General features: G+C 51.8%; 1 protein-coding gene across 2 annotated transcripts; it reads right to left on the reverse strand.

Moving 5' to 3' along the window:
• Nucleotides 1–281: 281 nt before the first annotated feature.
• Nucleotides 282–10,880, reverse strand: LOC143973819 (rho-related GTP-binding protein RhoG-like). 2 transcript variants are annotated; one of them, XM_077474702.1, is made up of 2 exons: nt 10,670–10,880; nt 282–2,216 (listed from the first exon to the last, which is right to left on the reverse strand). In XM_077474702.1, the coding sequence occupies exons 1-2, from the start codon at nt 10,789–10,791 to the stop codon at nt 1,604–1,606; spliced, it is 735 nt and encodes a 244-aa protein (XP_077330828.1). In that variant the 5' UTR covers nt 10,792–10,880; the 3' UTR covers nt 282–1,603. The 2 variants fall into 2 exon arrangements, with proteins under 2 accessions (XP_077330828.1, XP_077330827.1); XM_077474701.1 differs by having other exon boundaries at nt 10,644–10,788.
• Between the last annotated feature and the right edge of the window lie 1,355 nt (nt 10,881–12,235).

Below are 12,235 nucleotides of genomic sequence, written 5' to 3' on the forward strand. Positions count from 1 at the left end.
TTCACTGTTCGCTGAACAGGCCAACAGGCAATGTTCGAGTAGAACATGAGTTCGACTCGAACTCGAAGCTCATCCCTACTCAGGAGGAGTAGAATGTACAATTTATCTTGCACTTTGTTCAATGAGTTATTTTGTTATATTCTTGCAATTGATTTGTGATGATTGCAACCTTACAAGGTAGTTGATTGTTTTTCAATATGTTTTCCAGGTCAATAAGTGTTTTATGTTCTCCTTCTGACCCAGACATTTGTGCGTTGCAATAAACACTTCATCACTTTGAACTTTTTTAATCATTATTTATTTATTGGAAAAAAACTTTTCAAGCTTCAATCAGTAATAGATTATTACTTTGTTTAGCATTTAACACTGCCTACGGTACCAGTCACCTTTTAAAAGTAGCTTGGCACTTCAAATAACGATTGGATCGATTATATTGTTACGGCACCAGATGGCGACAAATTAATATAGAAGGTAGGGCCCGAAAGTGACTCAAGCCCAGGGGCCCCCAGCACCCTAAGTCCTGCACTGCCTGAGATGATTAGAGTGCCGCCTTAAGTTCTAACCAAACCGGAATAAACTGAAGTTCTCCTCAATAAATGGGCAACAACAGAATGGCACCAATGCCGATAAGGACACCTGTGGTGAGGAAGCTAGGCCTAGAAACTGTGAGGCCACAAATATCTGTATTCAAGGTGGTAAGATTATTAGAAGACGGCAGTCAGTCACAATCGATCGCGGTGTTACCAGAATGGGTTTAATGACCACACCAAGACCAATGTAGTTCATCTCTCCCAGTGTATGGTCTCATCATAATTCAACCAATCACAATACAACCACTAAACATAATGCCATCCCATAACCAAATCTGAAGACCTTGCCAAGCGAGCGGTTTCAGGAAGATGTGCCAATCGGATCAAAGTTCATAAGGCGCGTCGTCATTTCTGAGCAGTAATCGGATAATCACATATTCAGCAGTTACGATTCTGGGCAAACAACTATTATGGGATGTTCGAAAATAGAGCTAAAAAGGAAAGGAAGAAGAACATGGAGGATTGGAGAAATCCGTTATATTCTCACAGCCTTCTGGAAACAGAGAGATATGGATATGCTGTACTCAATAGCAGCTCCTTGGTTTACAGTCTTTAAGGTTAGTCTTCTGCCGGCTCGGTTGGGGCCCTTGAAGATGTTGGCGCACTTGTTGAAGGTGAGGGGATATCCATGAAAACAGTGAGCGGGTTCTAGAAACAATGGGCTCCTTGGAGCGGTGGGGAGGGTGTGGCCAGACAAGGGTTAACACTCTGAAATATGATGATGGTTATTTATGATATATTCTGGCCAGCAGGCCATATGCTGTATACATTGTGCCCAACACCGGAACAGACAAAACCATTGGAGAGATTGCTGGAGGTCTGAAATATTCACCTCCATCTGGGGCTTCTTTGGTCTAATGGATATTTTACATAAGGAACACACGGAGGAGTCTGTCATTTTCGGTTCCTGAGGTCTAGGTAGGTTGGGGGTTCATCAGGACAAAGTCATGTGATCTGATATAGGGACAAGGAGGTCCCAATGAGCAGATCATCGTCTTGGAAGCATCTTCTTTTCACAGAAGGACGCATGGACCCTTCTCTTTTAGTTGCTTGAGAACGGCTCTCGCTGACTCTGAGAAAACTTCTTGGACGCCATCTTGGTTCAGCGCTGAGCACTCCACGTACTTCACTGCGAGAATTTGCTGGGACAAGCTGACCCCTTGTTGGTAGGTGATCGGTAGCTGGTTCTGCTTATTCAGCCTGTTGATGATATCCACGTTGGTTCTTAGATCCTTCTTGGTGCCTACCAGGAGGATGGGCACATTAGGACAATGGTGGCGTACCTCAGGATACCAGTAGTGCTGTACTCTCTCGTATGACGATGGACTGGAGATGTCGAAGCAGATGATGGCAACGTTGGTCTCGGGGTAAACCAATGCTCTTATACGGGTATACTCCTCCTGGCCAGCTGTGTCCCACATGTTCAGACTCACGGCTTTTCCACCCACTGTAATCTGGGCATTGTAGCTTTCAACCACTGTGGGGGTGTACTCCTCGGGGAAGGCATTGGTTGTGTAACAAACGAGGAGGCAAGTTTTCCCTACAGCTTCTTCCCCAACGACCATACACTTAATGGTCTGCATGGTCTGCATGGTCTGCATGGTCTCCGTTGTCCCCAATCTTAACCTGGAAAAGAAACAAAGAATGAAGTCAGATGTACGAAACTTCAACATCCAACAAATCTGCCGAGGATAAGTCCACCCAAAACCAATACTTCTTATAGGCGGGGGATGGACAACCAACTGGCTCCCTTATAATGATCAGGGGCACCAGAAGCAAGATCTCCTTGTATTGAATTGTATGGAGACTGTACTGTCTGCTAGGGATGAGCCGAACCCCCCCCCCCGTTTGGTTCGCACCAGAACCTGCGAACGGACCGAAAATTTGCGTGAACTTTAGAACCCCATTAAAGTCTATGGGACTCGAACGTTCAAAATACAAAGTGATAATTTTAAAAGCTAATATGCAAGATATTGTCCTAAAAAGGGTTTGGGGACCTGGCTCCTGCCCCAGGGGACATGGGTCAATGCAAAACAAAGTTTTAAAAATGGCCGTTTTTTCTAATCTACCAACTGAAAAGGCAGCAGTTGAAGTGCTAGCAGTTTAGCCAAACTAGAATTCAACCGCTGGGCATGTGGATGGCTGGGAGTGAACTTCTTCCGCCGGTCCAGCAGCTGGGGCAGGGACATTTGCCTGCTATAATCGGACGTGGGTGTACCGCTAGCAGAGTGCCCGGAAGCACTTGGCTGTGACACACCTAATTCTACACCTTCATTCCTCTCAGAGCAGGTTTCAGAGAGGACTGAAGGTCTAGTGGGGTTGGAGATGCCAGCTGATGAGGAGCAAGGAGAGGTCCGCTTTGTTCTTTGGTGTGGGTCTTTGAGGTACGCTTGCCAACGAGCTGCATGGCAGGTCAACATATGTCTGGTCAAGCATGTGGTGCCCAAGCGGCTGATGTTTTGGCCACGCGAGATACGCTTGAGACATATGTTGCAAATAGCAGCGCTGCGATCTGATGCACTCGTCTCAAAAAAGACCCACACCAAAGAACTTTTAGAATAACGCGCAGAGGCAGCGCCCTGCACAGGCGGAGCTCTGCGGTGTGATTCAGTCGGTGTGCTGCCCCTAAGCTGGCCCCCGGAGGGCATCCTACCTCGTTGGACATGTGCCTCCTCCTCCTCCTCCTCCTCTCTCCTACCAGGCACCCATGTGGAGTCAGTGACCTCATCATCCCCTCCCTCTTCATCGCTGGAGCAAACCTGGCAGTATGCTGCAGCTTGTGGAACATGACTGCCAGATTGCTGTCCTTCTTGAGCATCCCCCCTCTCTGCGCTCACGCTACTGCCTTCCTCTAGCTGAGTGTCATCATCAGAGCCTACAAAACACTGGGCATCCTCCTGGAGCATGTACCCAACACTGTGCTCAAAGAGTTCAGGAGACTCCTCAGGAGGACGTGGTGGGTCTAGGGAAGGAGTCACTGAAGACATTGAGCCGAGGGAAGAGGCCACGTTGGCAGCTGGTTTGCCAGACAAAGTACCCTGAGCCTGGGTGAGAGAGGATGAGGAGGATGAAGAGGGCTTGGTCATCCACTCTACCAAGTCTTCGGCATGATGCGGCTCAACATGTCCAGCTGCTAAAAATAAGGACAATCGTCAGAGGCGTAACTAGCATCTTCAGGGCCCCGGTGCAAGAAACCATGAAGGGCCCCCACCAAGGTTGTTGCTAGGTCTACAAAAGATGTCGGGCTAGAGTCCATAGCAGCGAAGAAAATAAATTCATACACTTGGGCGGGCATACACATGTATATGAGATATATATATATATATATGTCATTACATATCTGAGTATGGGTCCCCCACTTACATCAGGGTCCCCAGAGATCCCCCACTTACATCAGGTACCCCAGAGAACTTTCCTACTTACATCAGGGACCCCAGAGAACCTCCCTACTTACATTAGGGTCCGCAGAGAGCCTCCCCTTACATTAGGGTCCCCAGAGAGCTTCCCCTTACATCAGGGTGCCCAGAGATCCCCCCTTACATCAGGATCCCCAGAGAGCCTCCCCTTACATCAGATTCCCCATAGATCCCCTCCTTACTTTAGGATCCACAGAGAGCCTCCTCTTACATCAGTGTCCCCAGAGAGCCCCCCTTACATCAGTGTCCCCAGAGAGCCTCCCCTTACATCAGTGTCCCCAGAGAGCCCCTCCTTACATCAGGGTCCCTAGAGAGCCTCCCCCTAAATTAGGTCCCCAGAGAGTCTCCCTCTACATTAGGTTCCCCAGAGAGCCCCCCCCCCCCTTACATCAGGGTCCCCAGAGAGCCTCCCCTTGCATAAGGGGCCCCCAGAGAGCCCCCTTACATCAAGGTCCCCAGAGAGCCTCCCCCTACATTAGAGTCCCCAAAGAGCCTCCCCCTACATCAGAGTCCCCAGAGAGCCTCCCCCTACATCAGGGTCCCCAGAGAGCCTCCCCCTACATCAGGGTCCCCAGTGAGCCTCCCCCTACATCAGGGTCCCCAGAGAGCCTCCCCCTACATCGAGGTCCCTAGAGAGCCCCCCCTACATTAGGGTCCCCAGAGAGCCTCCCCTTCCATCAGAGTCCCCAGAGAGCCTCCCCTTCCATCAGGGTCCCCAGAGAGCCTCCCCTTCCATCAGGGTCCCCAGAGAGCCTCCCCTTCCATCAGGGTCCCCAGAGAGCCCCCCTCATTACATCAGGGTCCCCAGAGAGCCCCCTCCTTACATCAGGGTCCCCAGAGAGCCCCCCCCTTACATCAAGGTCCCCAGAGAGCCTCCCCCTACATTAGAGTCCCCAGAGAGCCTCCCCCTACATCAGAGTCCCCAGAGAGCCTCCCCCTACATCAGGGTCCCCAGAGAGCCTCCCCCTACATCAGAGTCCCCAGAGAGCCTCCCCCTACATCAGGGTCCCCAGAGAGCCTCCCCCTACATCAGGGTCCCCAGAGAGCCTCCCCCTACATTAGGGTCCCCAGAGAGCCTCCCCTTCCATCAGAGTCCCCAGAGAGCCTCCCCTTCCATCAGGATCCTCAGAGAGCCTCCCCTTCCATTAGGGTCCCCAGAGAGCCCCCTCTTTACATCAGGGTCCCCAGAGAGCCCCCTCCTTACATCAGGGTCCCCAGAGAGCCCCCTCCTTACATCAGGGTCCCCAGAAATCCCCCCCTTACATCAGGGTCCCCAGAAAGCCCCCTCCTTACATAAGGGTCCCCAGAGAGCCCCCTCCTTACATAAGGGTCCCCAGTGAGCCCCCTCCTTACATAAGGGTCCCCAGAGAGCCCCTCCTTACATAAGGGTCCCCAGAGAGAAACCCCTCTTACATTAGTCTCCCCAGAGGGCCCCTTCCTTACATTAGTGTCCCCAGAGGGCCCCCCTTTACATCAGGGTACCCAGACAGCTGACCCCCCCCCCCCTTCCAGAGGTTTCCCTGTACCTGGCTGGTGGAGGTGGGAGGCGGCGATCGGCAACTCTATGTTGTCCACAGGCAGGGGGATCTCCCTGGGGCTTGTAGTTCTTCTCCCGAGTGTATACAGTGGAGAAGAGAGGGGCCTCTGACCAGGGAATGTATCAGAAACAGTGTACAAGCAGAGCGACTCACTGAAAGTGAGACTGATACCTGCCCGGGTCAGAGGCCCCTCCCCTTTCCTCGCCACTGTATACACTGACACTCGGGAAGAGAGAACTACAAGCCCCAGGCACATCCCGCGGCTCACAGGCACCATAGAGCTGCCGATCGCCGCTTTCCACCTCCCCCAGTGCTTTCTAAAGTGCCAGCCAGAGGTGCAGGGGAGATGCCAGGTCTTGGGCCCCCCCACAGCGGCAGAACGGCAGGGCCCAGTCCCAAGTGCGACTGCAGCGACCCCTATAGTTCCGCCGCTGACAAGCGTGTCCCATGGCCACGTGCTGATGATGACAATGCACCGCGTCCACGACCAGCACTGTTGTCTCTAGACACAGAGCCTGCTTGCCCTCTTTTATTGGCTCGTGACTGTCTGCCTCTCCTTGCTGGCCTTCCAGACATGGTAATGGCCTGAAGGGAGATGTAGCTGCACAAATCTGGGACGTATCTACTGATTATACTGCAGCTAGTAGAATCACCTGCCTGCCTGTAGTATTATTAGTATGAGAACACCAGCAATTGCGGTAGCTTTAGGTGCACACTGTGCAGGTGGCACAATACACCGACTGTAATTGCTACAGCTTCAAATGAAATGAAATGACACCGTCTCTCCGTCTATCTCTCTCCACTGCCGCAGCACACTACACAAGGCTGCCGCGCAGGTGGCCTTATATAGTGTGGGGCGTGTACTAAACCCCCTCAGCCATAATTGGCCAAAGCCACCCTGACTTTGGTCAATTACGGCTCTCCGTTTTTTCCGATTGGCCAAAGCATGCGGGTCATAGTGCATGCTTGGCCAATCATCAGCCAGCAATGCACTGCGATGCCGCAGTGAATTATGGGCCGTGACGCGCCACTCGAATTTGACGCGAACGGCCCGTAACGTTCGGAATTCGCCGAATGGACAAACAACTTATGTTCAAGTCGAACACGAAGCTCATCCCTAGTGGGGTACCTCCCACTGCACACTCCAAGGGTCTTCTTTGTATTGGGGGGGGGTATGCAATTGTTTAGTTTTCACTCTTGCTGTCCAATGTGCTACAGAGAATCAGAATGATAGTTCAATGTTTATGACATTCATTGTCGGCATACAGACCCCCCAAAGGTCCCCCAAAATACTTAGCAGACCCTTGGAGGACGGGGAGGGGGGTCTCTGTGCTGTTTTTTATTTTAAGGAAAAGAAGCAGACAATTTCATTTCCTTTCTCCCTTGTAAATATCAGCGCTGCTGCAGCACTTTCTGTACATCACAGAGATGCCCCTTCACAGGTGGGATTAGGACACCCCCAGGATAAGGACACCCCCAGGATTAGGACCCCCCAGGATAAGGACCCCCCCAGGATAAGGACACTTTCAGGGATTAGGACACCCCAGGATTAGGATGCCCCCTGGGATTAGGACAAGCCAAGGATTAGGACACCCCCAGGATAAGGACACTCCAAGGATTAGGACAGCCTCAGGATCAGGACCCCCCCAGGATTAGGACACCCCCAGGATTAGGACACTCCACAGGATTACAACAGTCCCCAGGATAAGGACACCCCCAGGACAAGTACACCCCCAGGATTAGGATGCCCCCTGGGATTAGGACAAGCCAAGGATTAGGACACCCCCAGGATAAGGACACTCCAAGGATTAGGACAGCCTCAGGATCAGGACCCCCCCAGGATTAGGACACCCCCAGGATTAGGACACTCCACAGGATTACAACAGTCCCCAGGATAAGGACACCCCCAGGACAAGTACGCCCCCAGGATTAGGACGGCCCCCGGGATTAGGACACCCCCAGGATTAGAACCCCCCCAGGATTAGGACACCCCCAGGATTAGGACACGCCACAGGATTACAACAGTCCCCAGGATAAGGACACCCCCAGGACAAGTACACCCCCAGGATTAGGACGCCCCCAGGATTAGGACACCCCCAGGATTAGGACACCCCCAGGATTAGGACTCTCTAAAGGATTAGGACATTCACAGGATTAGGACACCCTCAGGATTAGAACATCCCAATGATTAGGACCCCCTAGGATTAGGACACTCCCCAGGATTATGACATCCCCAGGATTAGGACGCCCCCCCAGGATTAGGACCCCCAGGGTTAGGACACACCCAGGATTACAACACTCCCCAGGATAAGGACACCTCCAGGATTAGGACACCCCCAGGATTAGGACACTCCCAGGATAAGGACACTTCCAGGGATTAGTACACTTCCAGGGATTAGGACACTTCCAGGGATTAGGACACCCCCAGGATAAGGACACCCCCAGGACAAGTACACCCCCAGGATTAGGATGCCCCCTGGGATTAGGACAAGCCAAGGATTAGGACACCCCCAGGATAAGGACACTCCAAGGATTAGGACAGCCTCAGGATCAGGACCCCCCCAGGATTAGGACACCCCCAGGATTAGGACACTCCACAGGATTACAACAGTCCCCAGGATAAGGACACCCCCAGGACAAGTACGCCCCCAGGATTAGGACGGCCCCCGGGATTAGGACACCCCCAGGATTAGAACCCCCCCAGGATTAGGACACCCCCAGGATTAGGACACGCCACAGGATTACAACAGTCCCCAGGATAAGGACACCCCCAGGACAAGTACACCCCCAGGATTAGGACGCCCCCAGGATTAGGACACCCCCAGGATTAGGACACCCCCAGGATTAGGACTCTCTAAAGGATTAGGACATTCACAGGATTAGGACACCCTCAGGATTAGAACATCCCAATGATTAGGACCCCCTAGGATTAGGACACTCCCCAGGATTATGACATCCCCAGGATTAGGACGCCCCCCCAGGATTAGGACCCCCAGGGTTAGGACACACCCAGGATTACAACACTCCCCAGGATAAGGACACCTCCAGGATTAGGACACCCCCAGGATTAGGACACTCCCAGGATAAGGACACTTCCAGGGATTAGTACACTTCCAGGGATTAGGACACTTCCAGGGATTAGGACACCCCCAGGATTAGGACAACCCCAGGATTGGGACATCTCCAGGATTAGGACAACCCCAGGATTAGGACACCTCCAGGATTAGGACACCCCCGAGATAAGGACACCTCCGGGATAAGGACACCTCCAGGATTGGGACACCCCAGGATTGGGACACCCCCAGTATTAGGAAACCCCCCAGGATAAGGACACTCCAAGGATTAGGACACTAAGGATTAGTGCAATATCTTCAGGATTAGGACACTTCCAGGATTAGGACACCCCCAGGAATAGGAAACCCCCAGGATTAGGATTCTCCCAAGGATTAGGATATCTTCAGGATTAGGACACTCCCTGGATTAGGACACCCCCAGGATTAGGACTCTCCCAGGATTAGGACATCCTCAGGATTAGTACACTCCCAGGATTAGGACACCCCCAGGATTAGGACACTCCCCAGGATTAGGAAGCACCTAGGATTAGGACACCCCAGGATAAAGACCCCCAGGATAAGGACACCCCCAGGAATAGGACGCCTTTAGGTTTAGGGCACCCCCAGGATTAGGACGCACCCAGGATTAGGACCCCCCCAGGATTAGGACACCCTCAGGATTAGGACATCCTCAGGATTAGGACATCCTCATGATTAGGACCCCCCAGGATTAGGATGCACCCAGGATTAGGACCCCCAGGATTAGGACACTCCCAGGATTAGGACACCCCCAGGATTAGGACTCTCCCAAGGATTAGGATATCTCCAGGATTAGGACACCCTCAGGATTAGGACTCTCCCAAGGATTAGGATACCCCCAGGATTAGGACACCCCCCAGTATTAGGACATCCTCAGGATTAGGACACCCCCAGGATTAGGACACCCCCAGGATTAGGACTCTCCCAAGGATTAGGATATCCCCAGGATTAGGACACCCTCAGGATTAGGACTCTCCCAAGGATTAGGATATCCCCAGGATTAGGACACCCCCAGGATTAAGACACCCCCAGGACAAGGACACCCCCAGGATTAGGATGCCCCCCAGGATTAGGATGCCCCCCAGGATTAGGACATCCTCAGGATTAGTACACTTCCAGGATTAGGACACCCCCAGGACAAGGACACCCCCAGGATTAGGATGCCCCCAGGATTAGGAAACCCCCAGGATTAGGACCTCCACAGGATTAGGACATCCTCAGGATTAGGATATCCCCAGGATTAGGACCTCCACAGGATTAGGATATCCCCAGGATTAGGACACCCTCAGGATTAGAACACCCTCAGGATTAGAACACCCTCAGGATTAGGACCCCCCAGGATTAGGACACTCCCCAGGATAAGGACGGCCCCCAAGATAAGGACACCTCCCAGGATTAGGACACCTCCCAGGATTAGGACCTCCAGGATTAGGACACCTCCCAGGATTAGGACCCCAGGATTAGGACACCCATGGGTTAGGACACTTCCCAGGATTACAACACTCCCCAGGATAAGGACACCTCCAGGATTAGGACTCTCCCAAGGATTAGGATATCCCCAGGATTAGGATACCCAGAGGATTAGTACAGTCCCAGGATTAGCACAGTCCCAGGATTAGGATGCCCCCTGGATAAGAGCACGTTTAGGATTAGGATGCCCCAAGATTAGGACTCAAAGGATTAGGATGCCCCCAGTATTAGGACCCCCCTCAAGATTAGGACACACCCAGGATTAGCACCCCCAAGGATTAGGACACCCCACAGACATGCTGGGAATCGATGAGGTAGAAAAGCATATAACATGGACAGGTCACAGAATGTAGGGGTTTAAGAGAGGAGGCTGGGAAATATAAAAGGTGTGTGTGTGTGTGGGGGGGGGGGGACTAGGGGGCTCCCCACAATGTCAGCAGCCCATGCTCTCTATGTACATCACACCTATATATACAGACTCAAGATAAGAAATCTAGTCAGCAGAGCAGCTAAGAGTATTCCAATAAATCCTCTTACCTCAGAAGCTCCCCTCCTGTCCTGTGTGTTCCCCCATCCTTCTCATGGCGTTGATCTGAGGGAAGCACTTAGACAGGGTTGGGGGTGACGCCACAACAAGGGGGTGCGAGGCTGAGCTGGGTCCACCAATGTGCTCATCAAGGAGCATTTACTGGATTTGTTCTCTTGGTCGTTATGATGCAAGAGGAAGAAGGCGGGGCCATGTAGGATGACATCATCCGTACATTGTGAAATCACCTGTCCAAAGTCTGAGAGATTCAGTCATGATCAGGAAATAAGGAAATCGATCGGCACCTCAGAGCCGCAGTCACGTCTTCCTTTTACCCACAGGGATCAAAACTCACAGAAAACTGACACTTTTCTGCATGGAAGGGTCTCAGTCACAAAGATTAACCCCTTCCTGCCCAGCCTATTGTAAAATGATAGCTGGGGGGGGGGGCACTATTATGCTGGGTGGACTTCATATGAGGTCACATGGCCCATGGGCCACACTCCAGCATGATCTGCCACTCGTTGTATCCACCGGACACAGAGGACCACACATAAGTGTACCGGCCCGCCCGCCGCCACTGTGACCAATCACAGCAGATCACATGACAATTGTACACATTTCATTCATGCAATTCATTGTGTACTATGTGATCTCTGTGATTGGTCACAGTGATCACATGGTACTGACAGGGCCAATCACAGTCAATCAAAATAATACACACTGAATGAGTCTTTTTCAGAGGGTGCAAAGAATGAATTCCTTCCAGCTTGAATGGTGGGACAGCATTCTCCGCACTTCACCTTTCACAGCCTCTCCCTGGATATCAATACGACAAACGGATTGTTCCAGAAAGTCACAATATCTTGTGAAAGAAAGTCACAGAAAGAAGCATTGTGTACAATCCCGGAGGGCGCTGTATATAGAGAAGCATTGTGCTCAATCCAGGAGGGCGCTGTACATAGAGAAGCATTGTGTACAATCCAGGAGGGCGCTGTACATAGAGAAGCATTGTGTACAATCCAGGAGGGCGCTGTACATAGAGAAGCATTGTGTACAATCCCGGAGGACGCTGTATATAGAGAAGCATTGTGTACAATCCAGGAGGGCGCTGTACATAGAGAAGCATTGTGTACAATCCAGGAGGGGGCGCTGTACATAGAGAAGCATTGTGTACAATCCAGGAGGGGGCGCTGTACATAGAGAAGCATTGTGCACAATCCAGGAGGGCGCTGTACATAGAGAAGCATTGTGCACAATCCAGGAGGGGGCGCTGTACATAGAGAAGCATTGTGCACAATCCAGGAGGGCGCTGTACATAGAGAAGCATTGTGCACAATACAGGAGGGCGCTGTACATAGAGAAGCATTGTGTACAATCCAGGAGGGCGCTGTACATAGAGAAGCATTGTGTACAATACAGGAGGGCGCTGTACAGAGAGAAGCATTGTGCACAATCCAGGAGGGCGCTGTACATAGAGAAGCATTGTGTACAATCCAGGAGGGCGCTGTACATAGAGAAGCATTGTGTACAATCCAGGAGGGCGCTGTACATAGAGAAGCATTGTGCTCAATCCAGGAGGGCGCTGTACATAGAGAAGCAT

Source organism: Lithobates pipiens, unplaced genomic scaffold (genome assembly GCF_037356315.1).
Source record: "Lithobates pipiens isolate NorthernLeopardFrog02 unplaced genomic scaffold, aLitPip1_a1.2 Scaffold_121, whole genome shotgun sequence".
Lineage (NCBI taxonomy): Eukaryota > Metazoa > Chordata > Amphibia > Anura > Ranidae > Lithobates > Lithobates pipiens.

What these genes read in the sequence shown, in the direction of transcription:
- LOC143973819 (XM_077474702.1), bottom strand. Translation starts at nt 10,791, where the DNA reads ATGCTCCTTGATGAGCACATTGGTGGACCCAGCTCAGCCTCGCACCCC. An exon ending in ATGAGAAGGATGGGGGAACA is followed by an intron (nt 2,217 to 10,669) that starts CACAGGACAGGA and finishes TTTCTTTTCCAG; the next exon opens with GTTAAGATTGGGGACAACGG.